This window comes from Anomaloglossus baeobatrachus, chromosome 2 (assembly GCF_048569485.1).
Source record: "Anomaloglossus baeobatrachus isolate aAnoBae1 chromosome 2, aAnoBae1.hap1, whole genome shotgun sequence".
NCBI classification, from domain to species: domain Eukaryota; kingdom Metazoa; phylum Chordata; class Amphibia; order Anura; family Aromobatidae; genus Anomaloglossus; species Anomaloglossus baeobatrachus.
This window is the reverse complement of record NC_134354.1, coordinates 42,642,705-42,666,038: the sequence shown is the minus strand read 5'-3', so window position 1 is coordinate 42,666,038 and position 23,334 is coordinate 42,642,705. Positions and strand designations below refer to the sequence as shown.

At 52.5% G+C, this 23,334-nt stretch overlaps 1 protein-coding gene across 4 annotated transcripts in view; it reads right to left on the bottom strand.

The window, feature by feature from the left end:
* Positions 1-23,334, bottom strand: part of GART (phosphoribosylglycinamide formyltransferase, phosphoribosylglycinamide synthetase, phosphoribosylaminoimidazole synthetase) — a 133,615-nt gene that overhangs the window by 58,738 nt on the left and 51,543 nt on the right. For all 4 annotated transcript variants that reach the window (XM_075335010.1, XM_075335013.1, XM_075335012.1 and 1 more), the window contains 3 exons: positions 17,208-17,376; positions 15,817-16,048; positions 959-1,053 (listed from right to left, as the gene is read on the bottom strand). In XM_075335010.1, coding sequence (XP_075191125.1) covers positions 959-1,053; positions 15,817-16,048; positions 17,208-17,376 — 496 coding nt within the window. The remainder of the gene's footprint in view (positions 1-958; positions 1,054-15,816; positions 16,049-17,207; positions 17,377-23,334) is intronic.

The window sequence follows — 23,334 nt, the reverse complement described above, 5'->3', positions numbered from 1 at the left end:
GGGTCTGTGCAACAGTGACCCTGGGGGCACAGGAGAGAGGTCGCCAGGACGGGTACCGGAGATACCGCTGGGACCGGAGTACGCACGGGGCACAGGGCCCTAGGTCAAGCGTCAGTTTCAAACAGTTTGATAAATACCTGCCCGGTGAGGACACCTTCACGCACTTCACCGAACCAAATAATTTGCGGGCATCAGCAGTAAACTAGGATCGGGGTTCGGACACTTACCTCCCCGCAGAGTCCGCACTGCCTGCCGTACGGAGGAGACTACCCAAAAAAAAAACAAAACAAAAAAACAGTCGGGGCCCCCAAACGCTTCATGCTACGGGGACTCAACTAAGAGTGCTGGGGACAGAGCAAAATGGGTTACTACATTGGCACGGATACTCCTGGGACCGGAACCAGCAAACCCTTGGGTCCAAATGAGTAGAGACTGTTAAAGACAACCTGGTGTGGTCTCCGTTATTACCCCAGTTACATCTCCCAGGCACGGCCCTACCTTCTGAGGGCCTAACACCATTGCTGCAACCACCACCAGCTCTGGGAGTACCCACATTCAGCAGCGGCGGTTCTCCATCCTTAACCGCAACCCGCAGGTGGCGTCACATGAGATTAACCCTTATCTCCCCTGTAAATATTCCCCATTACAAAAGGGATCCAGAGCACGGGACTGGGCAACTGCCACCAGAGTGACATTCCAATTACATATACTGCCCAGGACCGAGTACCCCCTTCCCTGGGCGACACATATCTAACCTTTTGTGAGTAGTGTATATAGAAAGAACCATCCCCAGTTTCTGTCATCAGTCCTCATAATCAAGTGTTATCCATCTCTAGCAACTGACAGATGACAACAAGTTCCAAAAAGAGGGGAGACTTCCAATGATGGGTGCACTGATTCTCCAGATGGGTCCCACTGGGCTCTCTGGGACCACCACAGTCCATTAGATTAACTGTACCTGGTCTCGCTGTAGCTGCAGCAAATGGTTTAATTCTCCGCACCAGGTTATTTCCAGCCTCAATATCCACACCACTGTCCTTGTAGGTGAGAGGTCTGTAAGAAGCACAAGGCTAAAGTCACCCTCAATGGTTATCTGAATAGAGGTAAACGATTTTCTCTCCAATTATTCAGATTAACTTAAAATTATGAAATTGTTTGCTATTTTTTTACCGGGGGAGGGGGGAGAATGTATCAGTCTAAATGCTTTCCTAATACATGATCAGTAATAAAATCTCAGCTCACTTCTTCCTCAGAAGGTCCGAGGCACGGATGCTGTATTGCTAGACAGAAGGAGGTTCAAAGAGTAGAAATCCAGCAACCAACCTTCTTTAAAAATTCCATATTTAGTCAAAAAAAGATTAAAACCAACCTATGAAACTGTAGTGCAGATTTTAAATAAAACAAAAAAAAAAAAAAACAGAAAGACGCGTTTCGGATGCTATTCCCTATTCAGGTTTCAGAAAGTGACTAAAGCTGGGTTCACACGTCGCTGTTACGTCACCATTTTCTGTGACGCAACAGCGACCTTGTAAGTCGCTGTTATGATCGCTGCTTAGCTGTCAAACACAGCAGCGATCATAATGACACGCGTCGCTGTGGAAGTGATGCTGCGCTTGGTAACTAAGGTAAATATCGGGTAACCAACCAAAGTGCTTCTCTGGTTACCTGATATTTACCTTGGTTACAAGCACACACCGCTTAGCGCTGGCTCCCTGCACTCATAGCCACAGTACAGATTGGGTTAATAAGCAAACCTTTGCTTATTTCCCGATGTGTAGTCTGGCTGTGTGCAGGGAGCCGGCAGCACAGGCAGTGTGAGAGCGGCAAACGCTGTAACTAAAGTAAATATCGGGTAACCAAGGAAAGGGCTTCCTTTGGTTACCCGATGTTTACCTTGGTTACAGCTTACCGCAGCTGCCAGAAGCCGGCTCCCTGCATCCTGCTCGCTTCAGTTCGTCGCTCTCTCGCTGTCACACACAGTGATGTGTACTTCACAGCGGGAGACCGACGACCAAAAAAATGAAGCAGGACATTCAGCAATGACCGGCGACCTCACAGCAGGGGCCAGGTCGTTGCTGGATGTCACACACAGCGACAGCGACGGGACGTAACAGTGACGTCGTTGTCGTTATGTGTGAACCCAGCTTAAAGGGAACCAATCATCAGGATTTTCGTGTATAAGCTGCAGCCAGTGCAGCACTGGCACTATCATGCACAGTGTGTACATACCATCAGGGGGCAGCTCGGGTGTTTAGGCAGTGAAATTCATCTTTATAAAGTTTGAAATTTCGTGCACTTTTTGATTGACGTGTGCACCTCTGCAGATAATGTCCGGGCGGGTTATGCACGTCTTCCCCGCCCCCCCACCAGCCTGTTCCTCCCTCCCTCCCTCTGGCTGTATGTAAATATCTAATCTTCAGAAACATGGCGCCGGAGTGGGCCTCTGCGCATAGCGCTTATCTCCGGCGCCATGTTTCTGAAGCCCGCATTACACAGCTTGGTGTCTGCAGACTGCAGAACAGCTGATCGGAGGACGCGATATCACTACCGTGACCGGGTCTCGCAGCACTGCCGTCACGGGGTCATGTGAGTCCATTGTGAACTTACCTCACCTGACCCCCGATGTCGCTGGCAGGCTGCTGTCCTGGCCCGGTGTCCTGAGGCGGCACGTCATCATAGCTACAGCTAATCGCGTCCTCCGATCAGCTGTTCTGCAGTCTGCAGACACCAAGCTGTAATGCGGGCTTCAGAAACATGGCGCCGGAGATAACGCTATGCGCAGAGGCCCACTCCGGCGCCATGTTTCTGAAGATTAGATATTTACATACAGCCAGAGGCAGGGAGGGAGGGAGGGAGGAACAGGCGGCGCGGGGGGGCGGGGAACACGTGCATAACCCGCCCGGACATCAGGAGAGAGGGAGGAACAGGCTGGTGGGGGGGCGGGGAACTCCTGCATAACCCGCCCGGACATTAACAGAGAGGTGCACACGTCAATCAAAAAGTGCACGAAATTTCAAACTTATAAAGTTGGATTTCACTGCCTAAACACCCGAGCTGCCCCCTGATGGTATGTACACACTGTGCCCGACAGTGCCAGTGCTGCACTGGCTGCAGCTTATACACGAAAATCCTGATGATTGGTTCCCTTTAAGGAATATCATCCGTTGTTTACCAGAGCCGCGGATTGTGACTGATACAAATTGACGGAAATGTGAACCTAGCCTTAGCTGCAGCGTCTACAGCAAGTCTGTGGTAGCCTTAGACACACCCTTTATATAATCATTAGTTGAAGCTGCTTCTTTTACCCCCCCACCCCCATCGAGCTCTGCCTCCTGATTGGCTGCTGTGTATAAAGTCTAGCTCACCAGGACTCTCTCCGTTTACTTTGTCTCATTATTCCCATCATTGGGCAGAAAAACGAAGGGAATTTTGTTTACTTACCGTAAATTCCTTTTCTTCTAGCTCCAATTGGGAGACCCAGACAATTGGGTGTATAGCTTCTGCCTCCGGAGGCCACACAAAGTATTACACTTTAAAAGTGTAAAGCCCCTCCCCTTCTGCCTATACACCCCCCGTGCCTCACGGGCTCCTCAGTTTTGGTGCAAAAGCAAGAAGGAGGAAAAGTTATAAATTGGTTTAAAGTAAATTCAGTCCGAAGAAATTTCGGAGAACTGAAACCATTGAACATGAACAACATGTGTTATACAAAAACAGGGGCGGGTGCTGGGTCTCCCAATTGGAGCTAGAAGAAAAGGAATTTACGGTAAGTAAACAAAATTCCCTTCTTCTTTGTCGCTCCATTGGGAGACCCAGACAATTGGGACGTCCAAAAGCAGTCCCTGGGTGGGTAAAGTAAAACCTCGAAATAGAGCCGTAAAACAGCACCTTCCTACAGGTGGGCAACCGCCGCCTGAAGGACTCGCCTACCTAGGCTGGCATCTGCCGAAGCATAGGTATGCACCTGATAGTGTTTCGTGAAAGTGTGCAGGCTCGACCAGGTAGCTGCCTGACACACCTGCTGAGCCGTAGCCTGGTGCCGCAAAGCCCAGGACGCACCCACGGCTCTAGTAGAATGGGCCCTTAGCCCTGAGGGAACCGGAAGCCCAGAAGATCGGTAAGCTTCGAGAATAGGTTCCTTGATCCACCGAGCCAGGGTTGATTTGGAAGCCTGTAACCCTTTACGCTGGCCAGCGACAAGGACAAAGAGTGCATCCGAGCGGCGCAGGGGCGCCGTACGAGAAATGTAGAGTCTGAGTGCTCTCACCAGATCTAACAAGTGCAAATCCCTTTCACATTGGTGAACTGGATGACGACAAAAAGAGTATAAGGAGATATCCTGATTGAGATGAAAGGGGGATACCACCTTAGGGAGAAATTCCGGAACCAGACGCAGAACCACCTTGTCCTGGTGAAACACCAGGAAAGGGGCTTTGCATGACAGCGCTGCTAGCTCAGACACTCTCCGAAGTGATGTGACTGCTACTAGGAAGGCCACTTTCTGCGAAAGGCGTGAGAGAGGAATATCCCTCATTGGCTCGAAAGGTGGTTTCTGAAGAGCCATCAGCACCCTGTTCAGATCTCAGGGTTCTAACGGCCGCTTGTAAGGAGGGACTATGTGACAAACCCCCTGCAGGAACGTGCGTACCTGTGGAAGTCTGGCTAGGCGCTTCTGAAAGAACAGAGAGCGCTGAGACTTGTCCCTTAAGGGAGCCGAGCGACAAACCTTTTTCCAATCCGGATTGAAGGAAGGAAAGAAAAGTGGGCAAGGCAAATGGCCAGGGAGAAAAACCCTGATCAGAGCACCAAGATAAGAATATCCTCCACGTCCTGTGGTAGATCTTGGCGGACGTTGGTTTCCTAGCCTGTCTCATAGTGGCAATGACCTCTTGAGATAACCCTGAAGACGCTAGGATCCAGGACTCAATGGCCACACAGTCAGGTTGAGGGCCGCAGAATTCAGATGGAAAAACGGTCCTTGAGACAGCAAGTCTGGTCGGTCTGGTAGTGCCCACGGTTGGCCCACCGTGAGATGCCACAGATCCGGGTACCACGACCTCCTCGGCCAGTCTGGAGCGACGAGGATGGCGCGGCGGCAGTCGGACCTGATCTTGCGCAACACTCTGGGCAACAGTGCCAGAGGAGGAAACACATAAGGGAGCTGAAACTGTGACCAATCCTGAACTAAGGCGTCTGCCGCCAGAGCTCTGTGATCTTGAGACCGTGCCATGAATGTCGGGACCTTGTGGTTGTGCCGGGACGCCATTAGGTCGACGTCCGGCATCCCCCAGCGGCAACAGATCTCCTGAAACACGTCCGGGTGAAGGGACCATTCCCCTGCGTCCATGCCCTGGCGACTGAGAAAGTCTGCTTCCCAGTTTTCTACGCCCGGGATGTGAACTGCGGATATGGTGGAGGCTGTGGCTTCCACCCATAGCAGAATCCGCCGGACTTCCTGGAAGGCTTGCCGACTGCGTGTTCCGCCTTGGTGGTTGATGTATGCCACCGCTGTGGAGTTGTCCGACTGAATTCGGATCTGCTTGCCTTCCAGCCACGGCTGGAACGCCTTTAGGGCAAGATACACTGCCCTTATCTCCAGAACATTGATCTGAAGGGAGGACTCTGGCTGAGTCCAAGTACCCTGAGCCCTGTGGTGGAGAAAGACCGCTCCCCACCCTGACAGGCTCGCGTCCGTCGTGACCACAGCCCAGGATGGGGGCAGGAAGGATTTCCCCTTCGACAGAGAAGTGGGAAGAAGCCACCACTGAAGGGAAGCCTTGGCTGCCCGAGAAAGGGAGACATTCCTGTCGAGGGACGTCGACTTCCTGTCCCATTTGCGGAGAATGTCCCATTGAAGTGGACGCAGATGAAACTGCGCAAAAGGAACTGCCTCCATTGCTGCTACCATCTTCCCTAGGAAGTGCATGAGGCGCAAGGGGTGTGACTGGCCTTGAAGGAGAGATTGCACCCCTGTCTGTAGTGAACGCTGTTTGTCCAGCGGAAGCTTCACTATCGCTGAGAGAGTATGAAACTCCATGCCAAGATATGTCAGTGATTGGGCCGGTGTCAGATTTGACTTTGGAAAATTGATGATCCACCCGAAACTCTGGAGAGTCTCTATAGCAATGCTCAGGCTGTGTTGGCATGCCACTTGAGAGGGTGCCTTGACAAGCAGATCGTCTAAGTAAGGGATCACCGAGTGTCCCTGAGAGTGCAGAACTGCTACTACTGTTGCCATGACCTTGGTGAAGACCCTTGGGGCTGTCGCCAAGCCGAAAGGCAGTGCCACGAACTGAAGGTGTTCGTCCCCTATGGCGAAACGCAGGAAGCGCTGATGCTCTTGAGCAATCGGTACGTGGAGATAAGCATCTTTGATGTCGATTGATGCTAGGAAATCTCCCTGGGACATTGAGGCGATGATGGAGCGGAGCGATTCCATCCGGAACCGCCTGGTTTTTACATGTTTGTTGAGCAGCTTTAGGTCCAGAACAGGACGGAAGGATCCGTCCTTTTTCGGCACCACGAACAAGTTGGAGTAAAAACCGTGACCCTGTTGCTGAAAAGGAACAGGGATCACCACTCCTTCTGCCTTCAGAGTGCATACTGCCTGAAGAAGAGCATCGGCTCGCTCGGGGGGCGGAGATGTTCTGAAGAACCGAGTCGGAGGACGAGAGTTGAACTCTATCCTGTAACCGTGAGACAGAATGTCTCTCACCCAACGGTCTTTTACCTGTGGCAGCCAGGCGTCGCAAAAGCGGGAAAGCCTGCCACCGACCGAGGATGCGGTGTGAGGAGGCCGAAAGTCATGAGGAGGCAGCTTTGGGAGCGGTTCCCCCGGCGGTCTTTTTAGGACGTGACTTAGACCGCCATGAATCGGAGTTCCTCTGATCCTTCTGAGGCCTTTTGGACGCGGAGAATTGAGACCTGCCCGCGGACCGAAAGGACCGAAACCTCGATTGTACCTTCCGTGGTTGAGGTCTGTTTGGTTTGGACTGGGGTAAGGATGAATCCTTTCCCTTGGATTGTTTAATGATTTCATCCAATCGCTCACCAAACAGACGGTCGCCAGAAAATGGCAAACCGGTTAAGAACTTTTTGGAAGCAGAGTCTGCCTTCCATTCACGTAGCCACATGGCCCTGCGGACTGCCACCAAGTTGGCGGATGCTACCGCCGTACGGCTCGCAGAGTCCAGGACAGCATTAATGGCGTAGGACGCAAACGCCGACGCCTGAGAGGTTAAGGACACCACTTGCGGAGCAGACGTACGTGTGACTGCATTAATCTGCGCATGACAGGCTGAGATAGCTTGGAGTGCCCATACGGCTGCGAATGCTGGAGCAAAAGACGCGCCGATAGCTTCATAGATGGATTTCAACCAGAGCTCCATCTGTCTGTCAGTGGCATCCTTGAGTGAAGCCCCATCTTCCACTGCAACTATGGATCTAGCCGCCAGTCTGGAGACTGGAGGATCCACCTTGGGACACTGAGCCCAGCCCTTGACAACGTCAGGGGGGAAGGGATAACGTGTATCCTTAAGGTGCTTGGAAAAACGCTTATCTGGACAAGCTCGGTGTTTCTGGACTGCCTCTCTGAAGTCAGAGTGATCCAGAAACGTACTCAATGTACGCTTGGGAAACCTGAAACGGAATTTCTCCTGCTGAGAAGCTGACTCCTCAATTGGAGGAGCTGGTGGAGAAATATCCAACACCTGATTGATGGTCGCTATAAGGTCATTCACTATGGCGTCACCTTCAGGTGTATCTAGGTTGAGAGCGGCCTCAGGATCAGAATCCTGATCTGCTACCTCCGCTTCATCATCCAGAGAGTCCTCCTGCTGAGACCCCGAACAGTGTGATGAAGTCGAGTGAATTTCCCAGCGAGCCCGCTTAGGCGGCCTGGGACTGCGGTCCGTGTCAGAGACCTCACCCTGGGACCTATGGGTCACCCCAGGAGCACTTTGCTGCTCCAACTGAGGGTGGCCTGGGGTCAATGATTGAACAGTGCCCGTGGCCTGAGTCACCGGTCTGGACTGTAAGGCTTCTAGTATCTTAGCAGACCATTTATCCATACTCTCAGACAGTTTGTCAGCAAATACTGCAAACTCCGTCCCTGTCACCTGGACAGTGGTAGCAGGTGGTTCCACCTGGGCCACCAGTAGCAGAGGCTCCGGCTGAGTAAGTGCCACAGGGGCCGAGCATTGCACACAATGAGGATCAGTGGAACCTGCCGGTAGTATAGCCGCACATGAGGTACAGGTTGCAAAGTAAGCCTGTGCTTTGGCACCCTTGCTTTTTGCGGACGACATGCTGTTGTCTCCTCTGAGTACAATCCAGGAGGGTATATAGCCAAAAATCAACAGTGCGACCGTACAGTGTAAATGTATAGCATATAAGCATATATATATATATATATATGCTGCTTACCGACCGCTCAAAGCGGTTGTGTGATCACCAGATTCCCTGCCTGGGCCTCCCAGAGCCGTGTTGTCTCTCCTCTCCAGCGTCAGAAGTGCTGACAGGAATGGCTGCCGGCGTTCTGTGGGGAGGAGGGGGCCGTGGGCGTGCCCCAGAAAGTGCGGGAATCTGATGCCCCACTGTGCTGAATGAGGGGGGAGGAGGATACAAAGTATGCTCCAGCCCTCAGCGCTGACGTCCTGTGCAGCGTCCCGCCCTTCCCCTGACTGGCAGGCCTGGGGGCGGGAATATGCGATACTAGGCCGCAAAGAAGGGAATTTTGTTTACTTACCGTAAATTCCTTTTCTTCTAGCTCCAATTGGGAGACCCAGACAATTGTGTGTATAGGCTATGCCTCCGGAGGCCGCACAAAGTATTACACTAAAAGTGTAAAGCCCCTCCCCTTCTGCCTATACACCCCCCGTGCTCCCACGGGATCCTCAGTTTTGGTGCAAAAGCAAGAAGGAGGAAAAAATTATAAACTGGTTTAAAGTAAATTCAATCCGAAGGAATATCGGAGAACTGAAACCATTCAACATGAACAACATGTGTACAGAAAAAAACAGGGGCGGGTGCTGGGTCTCCCAATTGGAGCTAGAAGAAAAGGAATTTACGGTAAGTAAACAAAATTCCCTTCTTCTTTGTCGCTCCATTGGGAGACCCAGACAATTGGGACGTCCAAAAGCAGTCCCTGGGTGGGTAAATAATACCTCATAATAGAGCCGTAACGGCTCCGTCCTACAGGTGGGCAACCGCCGCCTGAAGGACTCGCCTACCTAGGCTGGCATCTGCCGAAGCATAGGTATGCACCTGATAGTGTTTCGTGAAAGTGTGCAGGCTCGACCAGGTAGCCGCCTGACACACCTGCTGAGCCGTAGCCTGGTGCCTCAAAGCCCAGGACGCACCCACGGCTCTGGTAGAATGGGCCTTCAGCCCTGAGGGAACCGGAAGCCCAGCAGAACGGTAAGCTTCGAGAATTGGTTCCTTGATCCACCGAGCCAGGGTTGATTTGGAAGCCTGTGACCCTTTACGCTGGCCAGCGACAAGGACAAAGAGTGCATCCGAGCGGCGCAGGGGCGCCGTACGAGAAATGTAGAGTCTGAGTGCTCTCACCAGATCTAACAAGTGCAAATCCTTTTCACATTGGTGAACTGGATGAGGACAAAAAGAGGGTAAGGAGATATCCTGATTGAGATGAAAGGGGGATACCACCTTAGGGAGAAATTCCGGAACCGGACGCAGAACCACCTTGTCCTGGTGAAACACCAGGAAGGGGGCTTTGCATGACAGAGCTGCGAGCTCAGACACTCTCCGAAGTGAAGTGACTGCTACTAGGAAAACCACTTTCTGCGTAAGGCGTGCGAGAGAAATATCCCTCATTGGCTCGAACGGTGGTTTCTGAAGAACCATCAGCACCCTGTTCAGATCCCAGGGTTCCAACGGACGTTTGTAAGGAGGAACGCGCTAAGATCCAGGACTCAATGGCCACACAGTCAGGTTGAGGGCCGCAGAATTCAGATGGAAAAACGGCCCTTGAGACAGCAAGTCTGGTCGGTCTGGTAGTGCCCACGGTTGGCCGACCGTGAGATGCCACAGATCCGGGTACCACGACCTCCTCGGCCAGTCTGGGGCGACGAGGATGGCGCGGCGGCAGTCGGCCCTGATCTTGCGTAACACTCTGGGCAACAGTGCCAGTGGAGGAAACACATAAGGGAGTTGAAACTGCGACCAATATTGAACTAAGGCGTCTGCCGCCAGAGCTCTGTGATCGTGAGAACGTGCCATGAATGCCGTGACCTTGTTGTTGTGCCGGGACGCCATTAGGTCGACGTCCGGCATCCCCCAGCGGCAACAGATCTCCTGAAACACGTCCGGGTGAAGAGACCATTCTCCTGCGTCCATGCCCTGGCGACTGAGAAAATCTGCTTCCCAGTTTTCCACGCCTGGGATGTGAACTGCGGAGATGGTGGATGCCGTGGCTTCCACCCACATCAAAATCCGCCGGACTTCCTGGAAGGCTTGCCGACTGCGTGTTCCTCCTTGGTGGTTGATGCAAGCCACCGCTGTGGAGTTGTCCGACTGAATTCGGATCTGCTTGCCTTCCAGCCACTGCTAGAACGCTTTCAGGGCAAGATACACTGCCCTGATCTCCAGAACATTGATCTGAAGTGAGGACTCTTGCTGGGTCCACGTACCCTGAGCCCTGTGGTGGAGAAAGACTGCTCCCCACCCTGACAGACTCGCGTCCGTCGTGACCACCGCCCAGGATGGGGGTAGGAAGGATTTCCCCTTCGATAATGAAGTGGGAAGGAGCCACCACCGAAGGGAAGCTTTGGTTGCCTGAGAGAGGGAGACGTTCCTGTCGAGGGACGTCGGCTTCCTGTCCCATTTGCGTAGGATGTCCCATTGAAGAGGACGCAGGTGAAACTGCGCGAAAGGAACTGCCTCCATTGCTGCTACCATCTTCCCTAGGAAGTGCATGAGGCGCAAGGGGTGTGACTGGCCTTGAAGGAGAGATTGCACCCCTGTCTGTAGTGAACGCTGTTTGTCCAGCGGAAGCTTCACTATCGCTGAGAGGGTATGAAACTCCATGCCAAGATACGTCAGCGATTGGGCTGGTGTCAGATTTGACTTTGGAAAATTGATGATCCACCCGAAACTCTGGAGAGTCTCCAGAGTAGCGGTGAGGCTGTGCTGGCATGCCTCTTGAGAGGGAGCCTTGACCAGCAGATCGTCTAAGTACGGGATCACCGAGTGACCATGAGAGTGGAGGACCGCGACTACTGTAGCCATGACCTTGGTGAAAACCCGTGGGGCTGTCGCCAGGCCGAACGGCAGTGCCACGAACTGAAGGTGTTCGTCTCCTATGGCGAAGCGCAGAAAACGCTGATGCTCTGGTGCAATCGGAACGTGGAGATAAGCATCTTTGATATCGATCGATGCAAGGAAATCTCCTTGAGACATTGAGGCGATGACGGAGCGGAGGGATTCCATCCGGAACCGCCTGGTCTTTACGTGCTTGTTGAGCAGTTTTAGGTTCAGGACAGGACGGAAAGACCCGTCCTTCTTTGGAACCACAAACAGGTTGGAGTAAAAACCGTGACCCTGTTGCTGAGGAGGAACAGGGACCACCACTCCTTCTGCCTTCAGAATGCCCAGCGCCTGCCGAAGAGCATCGGCTCGCTCGGGAGGCAGAGATGTCCTGAAGAAACGAGTCGGAGGATGAGAGCTGAACTCTATCCTGTAACCGTGAGACAGAATGTCTCTCACCCAACGGTCTTTTACCTGTGGCAGCCAGGTGTCGCAAAAGCGGGAGAGCCTGCCACCGACCGAGGATGCGGTGTGAAGTGGCCGTAAGTCATGAGGAAGCCGCCTTGGTAGCGGCACCTCCGGCGGACTTTTTAGGGCGTGACTTAGACCGCCATGAATCGGAGTTCCTCTGATCCTTCTGAGGCCTTTTGGACGAGGAGAATTGGGACTTGCTCGCACCCCGAAAGGACCGAAACCTCGACTGTCCCCTCCTGTGCTGGGGTAATTTTGGTTTGGCCTGGGGTAAGGATGTTTCCTTTCCCTTGGATTGCTTGATGATTTCATCCAATCTCTCACCAAACAAACGGTCGCCAGAAAACGGCAAACCGGTTAAGCACTTTTTGGAAGCCGAATCTGCTTTCCATTCCCGTAGCCACAAGGCCCTGCGTATTGCCACCGAATTGTCGGCTGCAAGCGCTGTACGGCTCGCAGAGTCCAGGACAGCATTAATAGCGTAGGACGCAAATGCCGACGTTTGAGCTGTTATGGAAGCCACTTGCGGCGCAGACGTACGTGTGAGTGCGTCAATTTGCGCTTGACCCGCTGAGATAGCTTGGAGTGCCCATACGGCTGCGAATGCTGGAGCAAAAGACGCGCCGATAGCTTCATAGATGGATTTCAACCAGAGCTCCATCTGTCTGTCAGTGGCATCCTTGAGTGAAGCCCCATCTTCAACTGCAACTATGGATCTAGCCGCCAGTCTGGAGATTGGAGGATCCACCTTGGGACACTGAGTCCAGCCCTTGACCACGTCAGGGGGGAAGGGATAACGTGCATCTTTAAGGCGCTTAGAAAAACGCTTATCTGGACAAGCTCGGTGTTTCTGGACTGCGTCTCTGAAGTCAGAGTGGTCCAGAAACATACTCGTTGTACGCTTGGGGAACCTGAAACGGAATTTCTCCTGCTGAGAAGCTGACTCCTGTACTGGAGGAGCTGAGGGAGAAATATCCAACATTTGATTTATGGACGCGATAAGATCATTCACTATAGCGTCCCCATCAGGAGTATCAAGGTTGAGAGCAGCCTCAGGATCAGAATCCTGATCAGCTACCTCCGCTTCACCATACAGAGAGTCCTCCCGCTGAGACCCTGAACAATGTGATGATGTCGAGGGATTTTCCCAGCGAGCTCGCTTAGGCGGTCTGGGACTGCGGTCCGAGTCAGAGACCTCACCCTGGGATCTATGAGACACCCCGGGAGGACATGGTTGTACCAACTGAGGGGAACCAGGGGGCAATGATTCTACAGTGCCCATGGTCTGAGATACCGGTCTGGACTGCAAAGCTTCTAGTATCTTAGCCATAGTCTCAGAAAGCCTTTCAGTAAAAACTGTAAACTCCGTCCCTGTCACCTGGACAGTGTTAGCAGGTGGTTCCCCCTGGGCCACCCTTAGCAGAGGCTCCGGCTGAGTAAGTGCCACAGGGGCCGAGCAGTGCACACAATGAGGGTCAGTGGAACCTGCCGGTAGTGAAGCCGTACATGCGGCGCAGGCAGCATAGTAAGCCTGTGTTTTGGCACCCCTGCCTCTTGTGGGCGCCATGCTGTTTTCTCCCCTTAGCAACCTAGGAGGGTATATAGCCAAAGAGCAACCTTGCACTACACAGTGTAAAGTATAGCATATAATCATATCATCTATAAGTACACTGCTGCACAAGTTGGGCCAGCATCTGAGGTGCTGCTTACCGGCCGCTCAAAGCGGTTGTGTGGCCACCAGAATCCCTGCCTGGGACTCCTAGAGCTTGCCTCCCCTCTCCAGCGTCAGAAGAGCCGACAGGAATGGCTGCCGGCGTCCTGAGGAGAGGAGGGGGCCGTGGGCGTGCCCTAAAAAGTGCGGGAAACTGGTGCCCCACTGTGCACAGTGAGGGGGGAGGAGTATGCAAAGCCTGCTCCAGCCCTCAGTGCTGCCGTCCTGTGCAGCGTCCCGCCCTTCCCCTGACTGGCAGGTCTGGGGGCGGGAAGAGAATGAGACTAGGCCGCAGAAGCCGGGGACTATAGTTATAAGCGCGGCCGCCGTATAAGCGCGGTCGGCGCGGATGTCCCCGGCGCACTAACAGTCCCAGCCGCGCTGCATGTATAACAATGGCAGCGGCAGTCAGCGCGGTAGTCCCCAATACACTACACATCCAGCCACGCTGCAGCGCGTGATGGCACAAGTGCGGTCAGCGCCGCGGTCCCCGGCGCACTAACACACCCAGCAATGCTGGAGTGTTTCTGTGCGCGGTCCCCACGGGGACACAGAGTACCTCAAAGTAGCAGGGCCATGTCCCTGACGATACTCGGCTCCTTATCCAGCAGAATCCCCAGGGCCTGTGGATGGAGCACAGTCTCAGTGCCTGGAGACTGATAGGATCCCACTTCACCCAGAGCCCTATGGGGGATGGGGAAGGAAAACAGCACGTGGGCTCCAGCCTCCGTACCCGCAATGGATACCTCAACCTTAACAACACCGCCGACAAGAGTGGGGTGAGAAGGGAGCATGCTGGGGGCCCTGTTATGGGCCCTCTTTTCTTCCATCCGACATAGTCAGCACCTGCTGCTGACTAAGCTGTGGAGCTATGCGTGCATGTCTGCCTCCTTCGCACAAAGCATAAAAACTGAGGATCCCGTGGGAGCACGGGGGGTGTATAGGCAGAAGGGGAGGGGCTTTACACTTTTAGTGTAATACTTTGTGCGGCCTCCGGAGGCATAGCCTATACACCCAATTGTCTGGGTCTCCCAATGGAGCGACAAAGAAAGCCGGGGACTAAAGTTATGAGCGCGGCCGGCAAATAAGCGCGGCCGGCGCGGTAGTCCCCGGCGCACTAACACACCCAGCAGTGCTGCAGTGTGTATGGCACAAGCGCTCCATGCGCGGTCCCCCAGGGGAACACAGAGTACCTCACAGTAGCAGGGCCTTGTCCCTGACGATACCCGGCTCCTGTCCAGCAGATTCCCCAGGGGCTGCGGAGGGAGCACGGTCTCAGTGCCTGGAGACCGATTAGGATCCCACTTCACCCAGAGCCCATTAAGGGATGGGGAAGGAAAACAGCATGTGGCTCCTGCCTATGTACCCGCCATGGGTACCTCAACCTTAACAGCACCGCCGACAAGAGTGGGGTGAGAAGGGAGCATGCTGGGAGCCCTGTAATGGGCCCTCTTTTCTTCCATCCGACATAGTCAGCAGCTGCTGCTGACTAAGATGTGGAGCTATGCGTGGATGTCAGCCTCCTTCGCACAAAGCATAACAACTGAGGAGCCAGTGAGGCACGGGGGGTGTATAGGCAGAAGGGGAGGGGCTTTACACTTTTTAAGTGTAATACTTTGTGTGGCCTCCGGAGTTAGAAGCTATACACCCAATTGTCTGGGTCTCCCAATGGAGCGACAAAGAAAATCAAACATTCAGCTTGGAGAGTCCAATGGCGCCAGCAGATAAGAGCGCCTGGTTAAGTGTTTCTTCTGAAATTGGCTGCACAATAATCATTCAAGGTCTTTTTTGAGGTCTCTTCCAACATATGGAATTTAAGATAGAAGTGATAACCTAACACATTGCTTTAGTAAGTTGTGCCAAATAAAAAAAAAAAAAAAAAAAAAAAAAGGAGAGATGAAGTTGTAAATTTCACAGAGCACATGGAAAGGGTTTAGTTTGCACTGACGTCCACAATATAAATATAAAAAGCTGCACATCTCAATCTGCAGCACTTGTCAATTTCGGCTGTGGGTGTTTTTTCACACCAAGTGACTGACTTTTCTTAAAGTGTAAAACGCGATGGTTTCTGCAAGCGTATATGCAGCTTTGATGCGTCTCACTCTGTAAAGACTGATAATTGTAAAGATTGATCCCAAGAGAAGTAAAAAGGGTCAAAAAAATCCCACGAACATTCAAAAAGGGAGTATGACGTACATATAGATTCTTCTGGTGATAAATCCATGAAGTCGACACTGGCTTTAAATAAAATTTGTAGTGTTTTATTGCAACCAATTGAAAAGTAACAGATCACAATCTACACAAAAATGGTGATCGTGGAGAAATCTCAATTGCCCGGTCACAAGTCTCATTGCTGCGCCTTCTATACACACCTGTGTTGCTTGAGGTAGGCAATGGCTCGAAAACCAATGTCCTTCCTGTACACAGCTCCACAGAAGTCTATGGCAGACACTCCTTTGTTGGCCTCTTCCAGTGCAGATGGTAAATCCTTCCTGACAGAAGTCACTGTAAGGACTCGTCCACCGCTGGTGACCACCTTTCCATCCTTAGATGCTGTGCCAGCATGGAACACCTCAATACCAAAGTCCTTGGCATTAGAAAGCCCTGGAAAGAGAGCCCAAAATCACCAAAGTCCGGTGCACAATAAATACTGACTGGGGAACCAGCCCCAGAATTAAACAGTAGAAAGACCACCAATCAGCTTTTCATATAAATGAATATGAACGTCCTCCAGAAACAGAAGCGCTATGTAATCATTCTCTGCTCAGGGAAATAGATGGGGATCCTCTAAGACCTCCTTCACACATCTGTGCAAAACACGAACATTTTGTACGGTCCATGGTGAGAGTGCACATGTGGCTGTGTTCTGTGTGTGCTGTCCATGTGACCTGCAGATAGCACACGGACAGCATGAGCTGGTATACTGACTCTAGCGCTGCTGTTACTTCCGGGTCCGCAGTCAGTGCAGTGAATATGCAATGAGCGAGCCCAGAAGCAACAGCAAAGGCAGAGACAGCAGCGCTGGAGACAGGAAACTATAAAAGATTCTTTATTTTTTTTAGGTGACTTGTGTTTTCTCCGGTACGTGCATTTTTCTAAATTAGATAAGCACCACAAGACAACACAGTTTCACCTTTGGTAAGCAACTTAAACAGTTAAGTAGCTCTGTAAACATTACTAAGTAACTCTGTATGCATTACACTCCAGAGCTGCACTCACTATTCTGCTGCTGCAGTCACTATGTACATACATTACTTATCCTGTACTGATCCTGAGTTACCTCCTGTATTATACTCCAGAGCTGCAATCACTATTCTGCTGGTGCAGTCACTGTGTACATACATTACTTATCCTGTACTGATCCTGAGTTACCTCCTGTATTATACGCCAGAGCTGCACTCACTATTCTGCTGGTACAGTCACTGTGTATATACATTACTGATCCCGTACTGATCCGGAGTTAAATCCTGTATTGTACTCCAGAGCTGCGCTTGCTATTCTGCTATTGGAAACAGTCAAATATCCGATTAATGCGATTCACAGCTTGAAGGAGAAGAGCAGATCCTTTATTCTATTGAGCCTGCCTACCTGATCTTTGTCGGTTCAACAGCCCTTTGAATCAGTCATCAAGTGACCAGTAGCATCAAACAATGAAAATATTTGTAAATTTACATGTAATAATAATAATTACTATTATTAATTATATTATTATTATTATTATTATTATTATTATTATTATTATTAAAAAACAACACTTTTTTACCTGTGATTTCCAGGCCCTTGTTATAAGTACCAGGATAGCCTCCACTGGCCATGACCACAGTAACGGCAGCGTGGTAGTGTAGCCAGACCGGCATAGAACCAGCGAGACGACCGTCTATTGTGGCCTGAATGACTTCAAAGAGGTCGCTCTGAAGCAGCGGCAGAATCACCTTGAAAACAGAAAAAAAAAAAAAGTCAGAAGAAGGGAATTTTGTTTACTTACCGTAAATTCCTTTTCTTCTAGCTCCTATTGGGAGACCCAGACAATTGGGTGTATAGCTTCTGCCTCCGGAGGCCACACAAAGTATTACACTTTAAAAAGTGTAACCCCTCCCCTCTGCCTATACACCCTCCCGTGCATCACGGGCTCCTCAGTTTTGGTGCAAAAGCAGGAAGGAGGAAACTTATAAATTGGTCTAGGGTAAATTCAATCCGAAGGATGTTCGGAGAACTTAAACCATGAACCAAAAGAACAAATCAACATGAACAACATGTGTACACAAAAGAACAACAGCCCGAAGGGAACAGGGGCGGGTGCTGGGTCTCCCAATAGGAGCTAGAAGAAAAGGAATTTACGGTAAGTAAACAAAATTCCCTTCTTCTTTGTCGCTCCATTGGGAGACCCAGACAATTGGGACGTCCAAGAGCAGTCCCTGGGTGGGTAAAAGAATACCTCGATAAAAAGAGCCGAAAAACGTCCCCCTCTTACAGGTGGGCGACCGCCGCCTGAAGGACTCGCCTACCTAGGCTGGCATCTGCCGAAGCATAGGCATGCACCTGATAGTGTTTCGTGAAAGTGTGCAGACTCGACCAGGTAGCCGCCTGACACACCTGCTGAGCCGTAGCCTGGTGCCGCAATGCCCAGGATGCACCCACGGCTCTGGTAGAATGGGCTTTCAGCCCTGAAGGAATCGGAAGCCCAGAAGAACGGTAGGCTTCAAGAATCGGTTCCTTGATCCACCGAGCCAAGGTTGACTTGGAAGCCTGCGACCCCTTACGCTGGCCAGCGACAAGGACAAAGAGCGCATCCGAACGGCGCAGGGGCGCCGTGCGAGAAATGTAGAGCCGGAGTGCTCTCACGAGATCTAACAAGTGCAAATCCTTTTCACATTGGTGAACTGGATGAGGGCAAAAAGGAAGGTAAGGAGATATCCTGATTGAGATGAAAAGGGGATACCACCTTAGGGAGAAATTCCGGGACCGGACGCAGAACCACCTTATCCTGGTGAAACACCAGGAAGGGGGCTTTGCATGACAGCGCTGCTAGCTCAGACACTCTCCGAAGTGATGTGACTGCCAATAGGAAGGCCACCTTCTGCGAAAGGCGTGAGAGAGGAATATCCCTCATTGGCTCGAAAGGTGGTTTCTGAAGAGCCATCAGCACCCTGTTAAGATCCCAGGGTTCCAGCGGACGCTTGTAAGGTGGGACTATGTGGCAAACTCCCTGCAGGAACGTGCGGACCTGCGGAAGCCTGGCTAGACGCTTTTGAAAAAACACGGAAAGCGCCGATACTTGTCCCTTGAGAGAGCCGAGAGACAAACCCTTGTCCATTCCGGATTGAAGGAAAGAAAGAAAAGTGGGTAAGGCAAACGGCCAGGGGGTAAAACCCCGATCAGAGCACCAGGATAAGAAGATCCTCCAAGCCCTGTGATAGATCTTGGCGGACGTTGGTTTCCTGGCTTGTCTCATAGTGGCAATGACATCTTGAGATAACCCTGAGGACGCTAGGATCCAGGACTCAATGGCCACACAGTCAGGTTGAGGGCCGCAGACTTCAGATGGAAAAATGGCCCTTGAGACAGCAAGTCTGGTCGGTCTGGGAGTGCCCACGGTTGACCCACCGTGAGGTGCCACAGATCCGGGTACCACGACCTCCTCGGCCAGTCTGGAGCGACGAGGATGGCGCGGCGGCAGTCGGACCTGATCTTGCGCAACACTCTGGGCAGCAGTGCCAGAGGAGGAAATACATAAGGCAGTCGAAACTGCGACCAATCCTGAACTAATGCGTCCGCCGCCAGAGCTCTGTGATCTTGAGACCGTGCCATGAATGCCGGGACTTTGTTGTTGTGCCGAGACCCCATGAGGTCGACGTCCGGCGTTCCCCAGCGGCAACAGATCTCTTGAAACACGTCCGGGTGAAGAGACCATTCCCCTGCGTCCATGCCCTGGCGACTGAGAAAGTCTGCTTCCCAGTTTTCTACGCCCGGGATGTGAACTGCGGAGATGGTGGAAGCTGTGGCTTCCGCCCACAGCAGAATCCGCCGAACTTCTTGGAAGGCTTGACGACTGCGTGTGCCGCCCTGGTGGTTGATGTACGCGACCGTCGTGGCGTTGTCCGACTGTATGCGGATCTGTCTGCCCTCCAGCCACCGATGGAACGCCTTTAGGGCTAGAAACACTGCCCTTATCTCCAGAACATTGATCTGAAGGGAGGAAGTCTGTCGGAGTGCAGGTTCCCTGAGCCCTGTGGTGGAGGAAAACCGCTCCCCACCCTGACAGACTCGCGTCCGTCGTGACCACAGCCCAGGATGGGGGCAGGAATGATTTTCCCTTCGACAAAGAAGTGGGAAGAAGCCACCACTGAAGAGAGGTTTTGGCTGCCAGTGAAAGAGAGACGTTCCTGTCTAGGGACGTCGACCTCCTGTCCCATTTGCGGAGAATGTCCCATTGAAGTGGACGCAGATGAAACTGCGCAAAGGGAACTGCCTCCATTGCTGCCACCATCTTCCCTAGGAAGTGCATGAGGCGCCTCAAGGGGTGTGACTGGGTCCGAAGGAGAGAGTGCACCCCTGTCTGCAGCGAACGCTGTTTGTCCAGCGGAAGCTTCACTATCGCTGAGAGAGTATGAAACTCCATGCCAAGATATGTTAGTGATTGGGTCGGTGTCAATTTTGACTTTGGGAAATTGATGATCCACCCGAACCTCTGGAGAGTCTCCAGAGCAATGGTCAGGCTGTGTTGACATGCCACCCGGGAGGGTGCCTTGACTAGGAGATCGTCTAAGTAAGGGATCACCGAGTGGCCCTGAGAGTGTAGGACCGCCACCACGGATGCCATGACCTTGGTGAAGACCCGTGGGGCTGTCGCCAGGCCGAAAGGCAGTGCCACAAACTGAAAAAGTGCATCGGCTCGCTCGGGGGGCGGAGATGTTCTGAAGAAATGAGTCGGAGGACGAGAGCTGAGCTCTATCCTGTAACCGTGCGACAGAATGTCTCTCACCCATCGGTCTTGGACATGTGGCCACCAGGCGTCGCAAAAGCGGGAGAGCCTGCCACCGACCGAGGATGCGGTTTGGGGAGGCCGAAAGTCATGAGGAGGCCGCCTTGGAGGCTGTTCCTCCGGCGGTCTTTGGAGGACGTGACTTAGACCGCCATGCAGAAGAGTTCCTCTGGCCTTTCTCTGACCTGTTGGACGTGGAGGATTGGGACCTGGCTGAGGGCCGAAAGGACCGAAACCTCGATTGAATTTTTCGTTGCTGAGGTCTTTTTGGTTTGGACTGGGGTAAGGACGAGTCCTTTCCCTTGGATTGTTTAATAATTTCATCCAATTGCTCGCCAAACAAACGGTCGCCAGAAAATGGCAAACCGGTTAAGAACTTCTTGGAAGCAGAGTCTGCCTTCCATTCGCGTAGCCACATGGCCCTGCGGACTGCCACCGAATTGGCGGACGCTACCGCTATACGGCTCGCTGAGTCCAGGACGGCGTTCATGGCGTAGGACGAAAAGGCTGATGCCTGAGAAGTCAAAGACACAACTTGCGGAGCAGAGGTACGTGTGACCGCATTAATCTCAGACAGACAAGCTGAGATAGCTTGGAGTGCCCACACGGCTGCAAAGGCCGGAGCAAAGGACGCGCCTATGGCTTCATAGATGGATTTCATCAGGAGCTCTATTTGCCTGTCAGTGGCATCCTTGAGCGATGAACCATCTGCCACTGATACTACGGATCTAGCCGCCAGTCTAGAGACTGGAGGATCCACCTTGGGACACTGAGCCCAACCCTTAACAACGTCAGAGGGGAAGGGGTAACGTGTGTCAGTAAGGCGCTTAGTAAAGCGCTTGTCCGGAAACGCTCTGTGCTTCTGGACAGCATCTCTGAAGTTAGAGTGATCGAAAAACGCACTCCGTGTACGTTTGGGAAACCTAAACTGGTGTTTCTCCTGCTGTGAAGCCGACTCCTCTATAGGTGGAGTTGGGGGAGAAAGATCTAACACCTGGTTGATGGACGCTATAAGGTCATTTACTATGGCGTCCCCTTCAGGTGTATCAAGATTGAGAGCAACGTCAGGATCAGAGCCCTGAGCTGCGACCTCCGCTTCATCCTCCAGAGAGTCCTCATGCTGAGACCCCGAACAGCGTGATGAAGCCGGGGAAGGTTCCCAGCGAGCCCGCTTAGCCGGTCTGGGACTGCGGTCCGTGTCGGAGTCCTCCCCGTGGGACCTAGGTGTCACCCCAGGAGCACTCTGCTGCGCCGACCGAGAGGGGCCTGGGGGCGATGAACTCACAGTGCCCGGGGCCTGTGTAACCGATCTGGACTGCAAGGCTTCTAGTATCTTAGCAGACCATCTGTCCATAGACTGAGCCATGGATTGTGAAAGCGAGTCAGAGAGTTTCTCAGCCAAAACTGCAAACTCTGTCCCTGCCACCTGGACAGTGGAAGCCGGCGGTTCTACCTGAGCCGAGGGTCCCACCAGTGCCCGAGGCTCCGGCTGAGTGAGTGCCACAGGGGCCGAGCATTGCACACAGTGAGGGTAGGTGGAACCTGCAGGTAACATAGCCGCACAAGAGGTACAGGTTGCAAAATAAGCCTGCTCTTTGCGGACGACATGCTGTAGTCTCCTCTGAGAGTGATCACTGAGGGTATATAGCCAAAAGCAAAACAATGCGGCCGAACAGAGAAAATGTATATATATATATATATATATACACACTTCGGCACCCAAGGGGGGCCAGCACCGGGTAACCGGTGTGGCTTACCGACCGCCCAAAGCGGTTGTGTGTCCACCAGATTCCCTGCCTGGGCCTCCCAGAGCTGTAGCGCTCGTTCTGAAATCCTCCACCGGCAGAAGTGATTGTAAATATGGCTGCCAGAGCTCTCAGGGGAGGAGGGAGCCGTGGGTGTGACTAATAAAGTGCGGGAATCTGGTGCCCCACAGTGCTCAGTGAGGGGGGGAGGAGAACACCTAAGTATGCTCCAGCCCTCACTGCCGACGTCCAGTCGACCGTCCCGCCCTTACCCCTGACTGGCAGGCCCGGGGGCGGGAGTTATGGTACTAGGCCGCAGAAGCCGGGGACTAAATTTAATAACGCGGCCGGCAAACAGGCGCGGTCGGCGCGGTAGTCCCGGTCGTCACAAAAAAACAGCAGCCGCTGCAGCGTCTGTAACACAGGCGCTCCATGCACCATCCCCAAGGGGACACAGAGTACCTTTTAGATGCAGGGCCTGTCCCTGATGATACTCAGTCTCATGTCCGTCAGATTCCCCCAGGGGCTGCGGAGGGAGCCCGGTCCCAGTGAATGGTGACCGGTTAGGATCCCACTTCTCCCAGAGCCTCTAAGGGATGGGGAAGGAAAAACGGCATGTGGCTCCAGCCTTTGTACCCGCAATGGGTACCTCAACCTTAACAGCACCGCCGACTTAGTGGGGTGAGAAGGGAGCATGCCGGGGGCCCTTTGGGGCCCTCTTTTCTTCCATCCGATACAATCAGCAGCTGCTGCTGACTAAAATGGGAGCTTGAGTGAATGTGTGCCTCCTTCAACACAAAGCATAAAACTGAGGAGCCCGTGATGCACGGGAGGGTGTATAGGCAGAGGGGAGGGGTTACACTTTTTAAAGTGTAATACTTTGTGTGGCCTCCGGAGGCAGAAGCTATACACCCAATTGTCTGGGTCTCCCAATGGAGCGACAAAGTTTAATAGCTCATGACGTAGATAAATAGGATATAAACTATATAGTATATATCCATCCCTATCTCTATATCCATCTCCCTCTCTCTCCATCAATATCTCTCCCCATCAATATCTCTCTCTATACCTATCAATACCTCTATCAATATCTATACCTATACACGGATTTTTAAGATTCTTATATCGGTGCCTTTCATTTTCCACTTGCCCTGATATTAGAC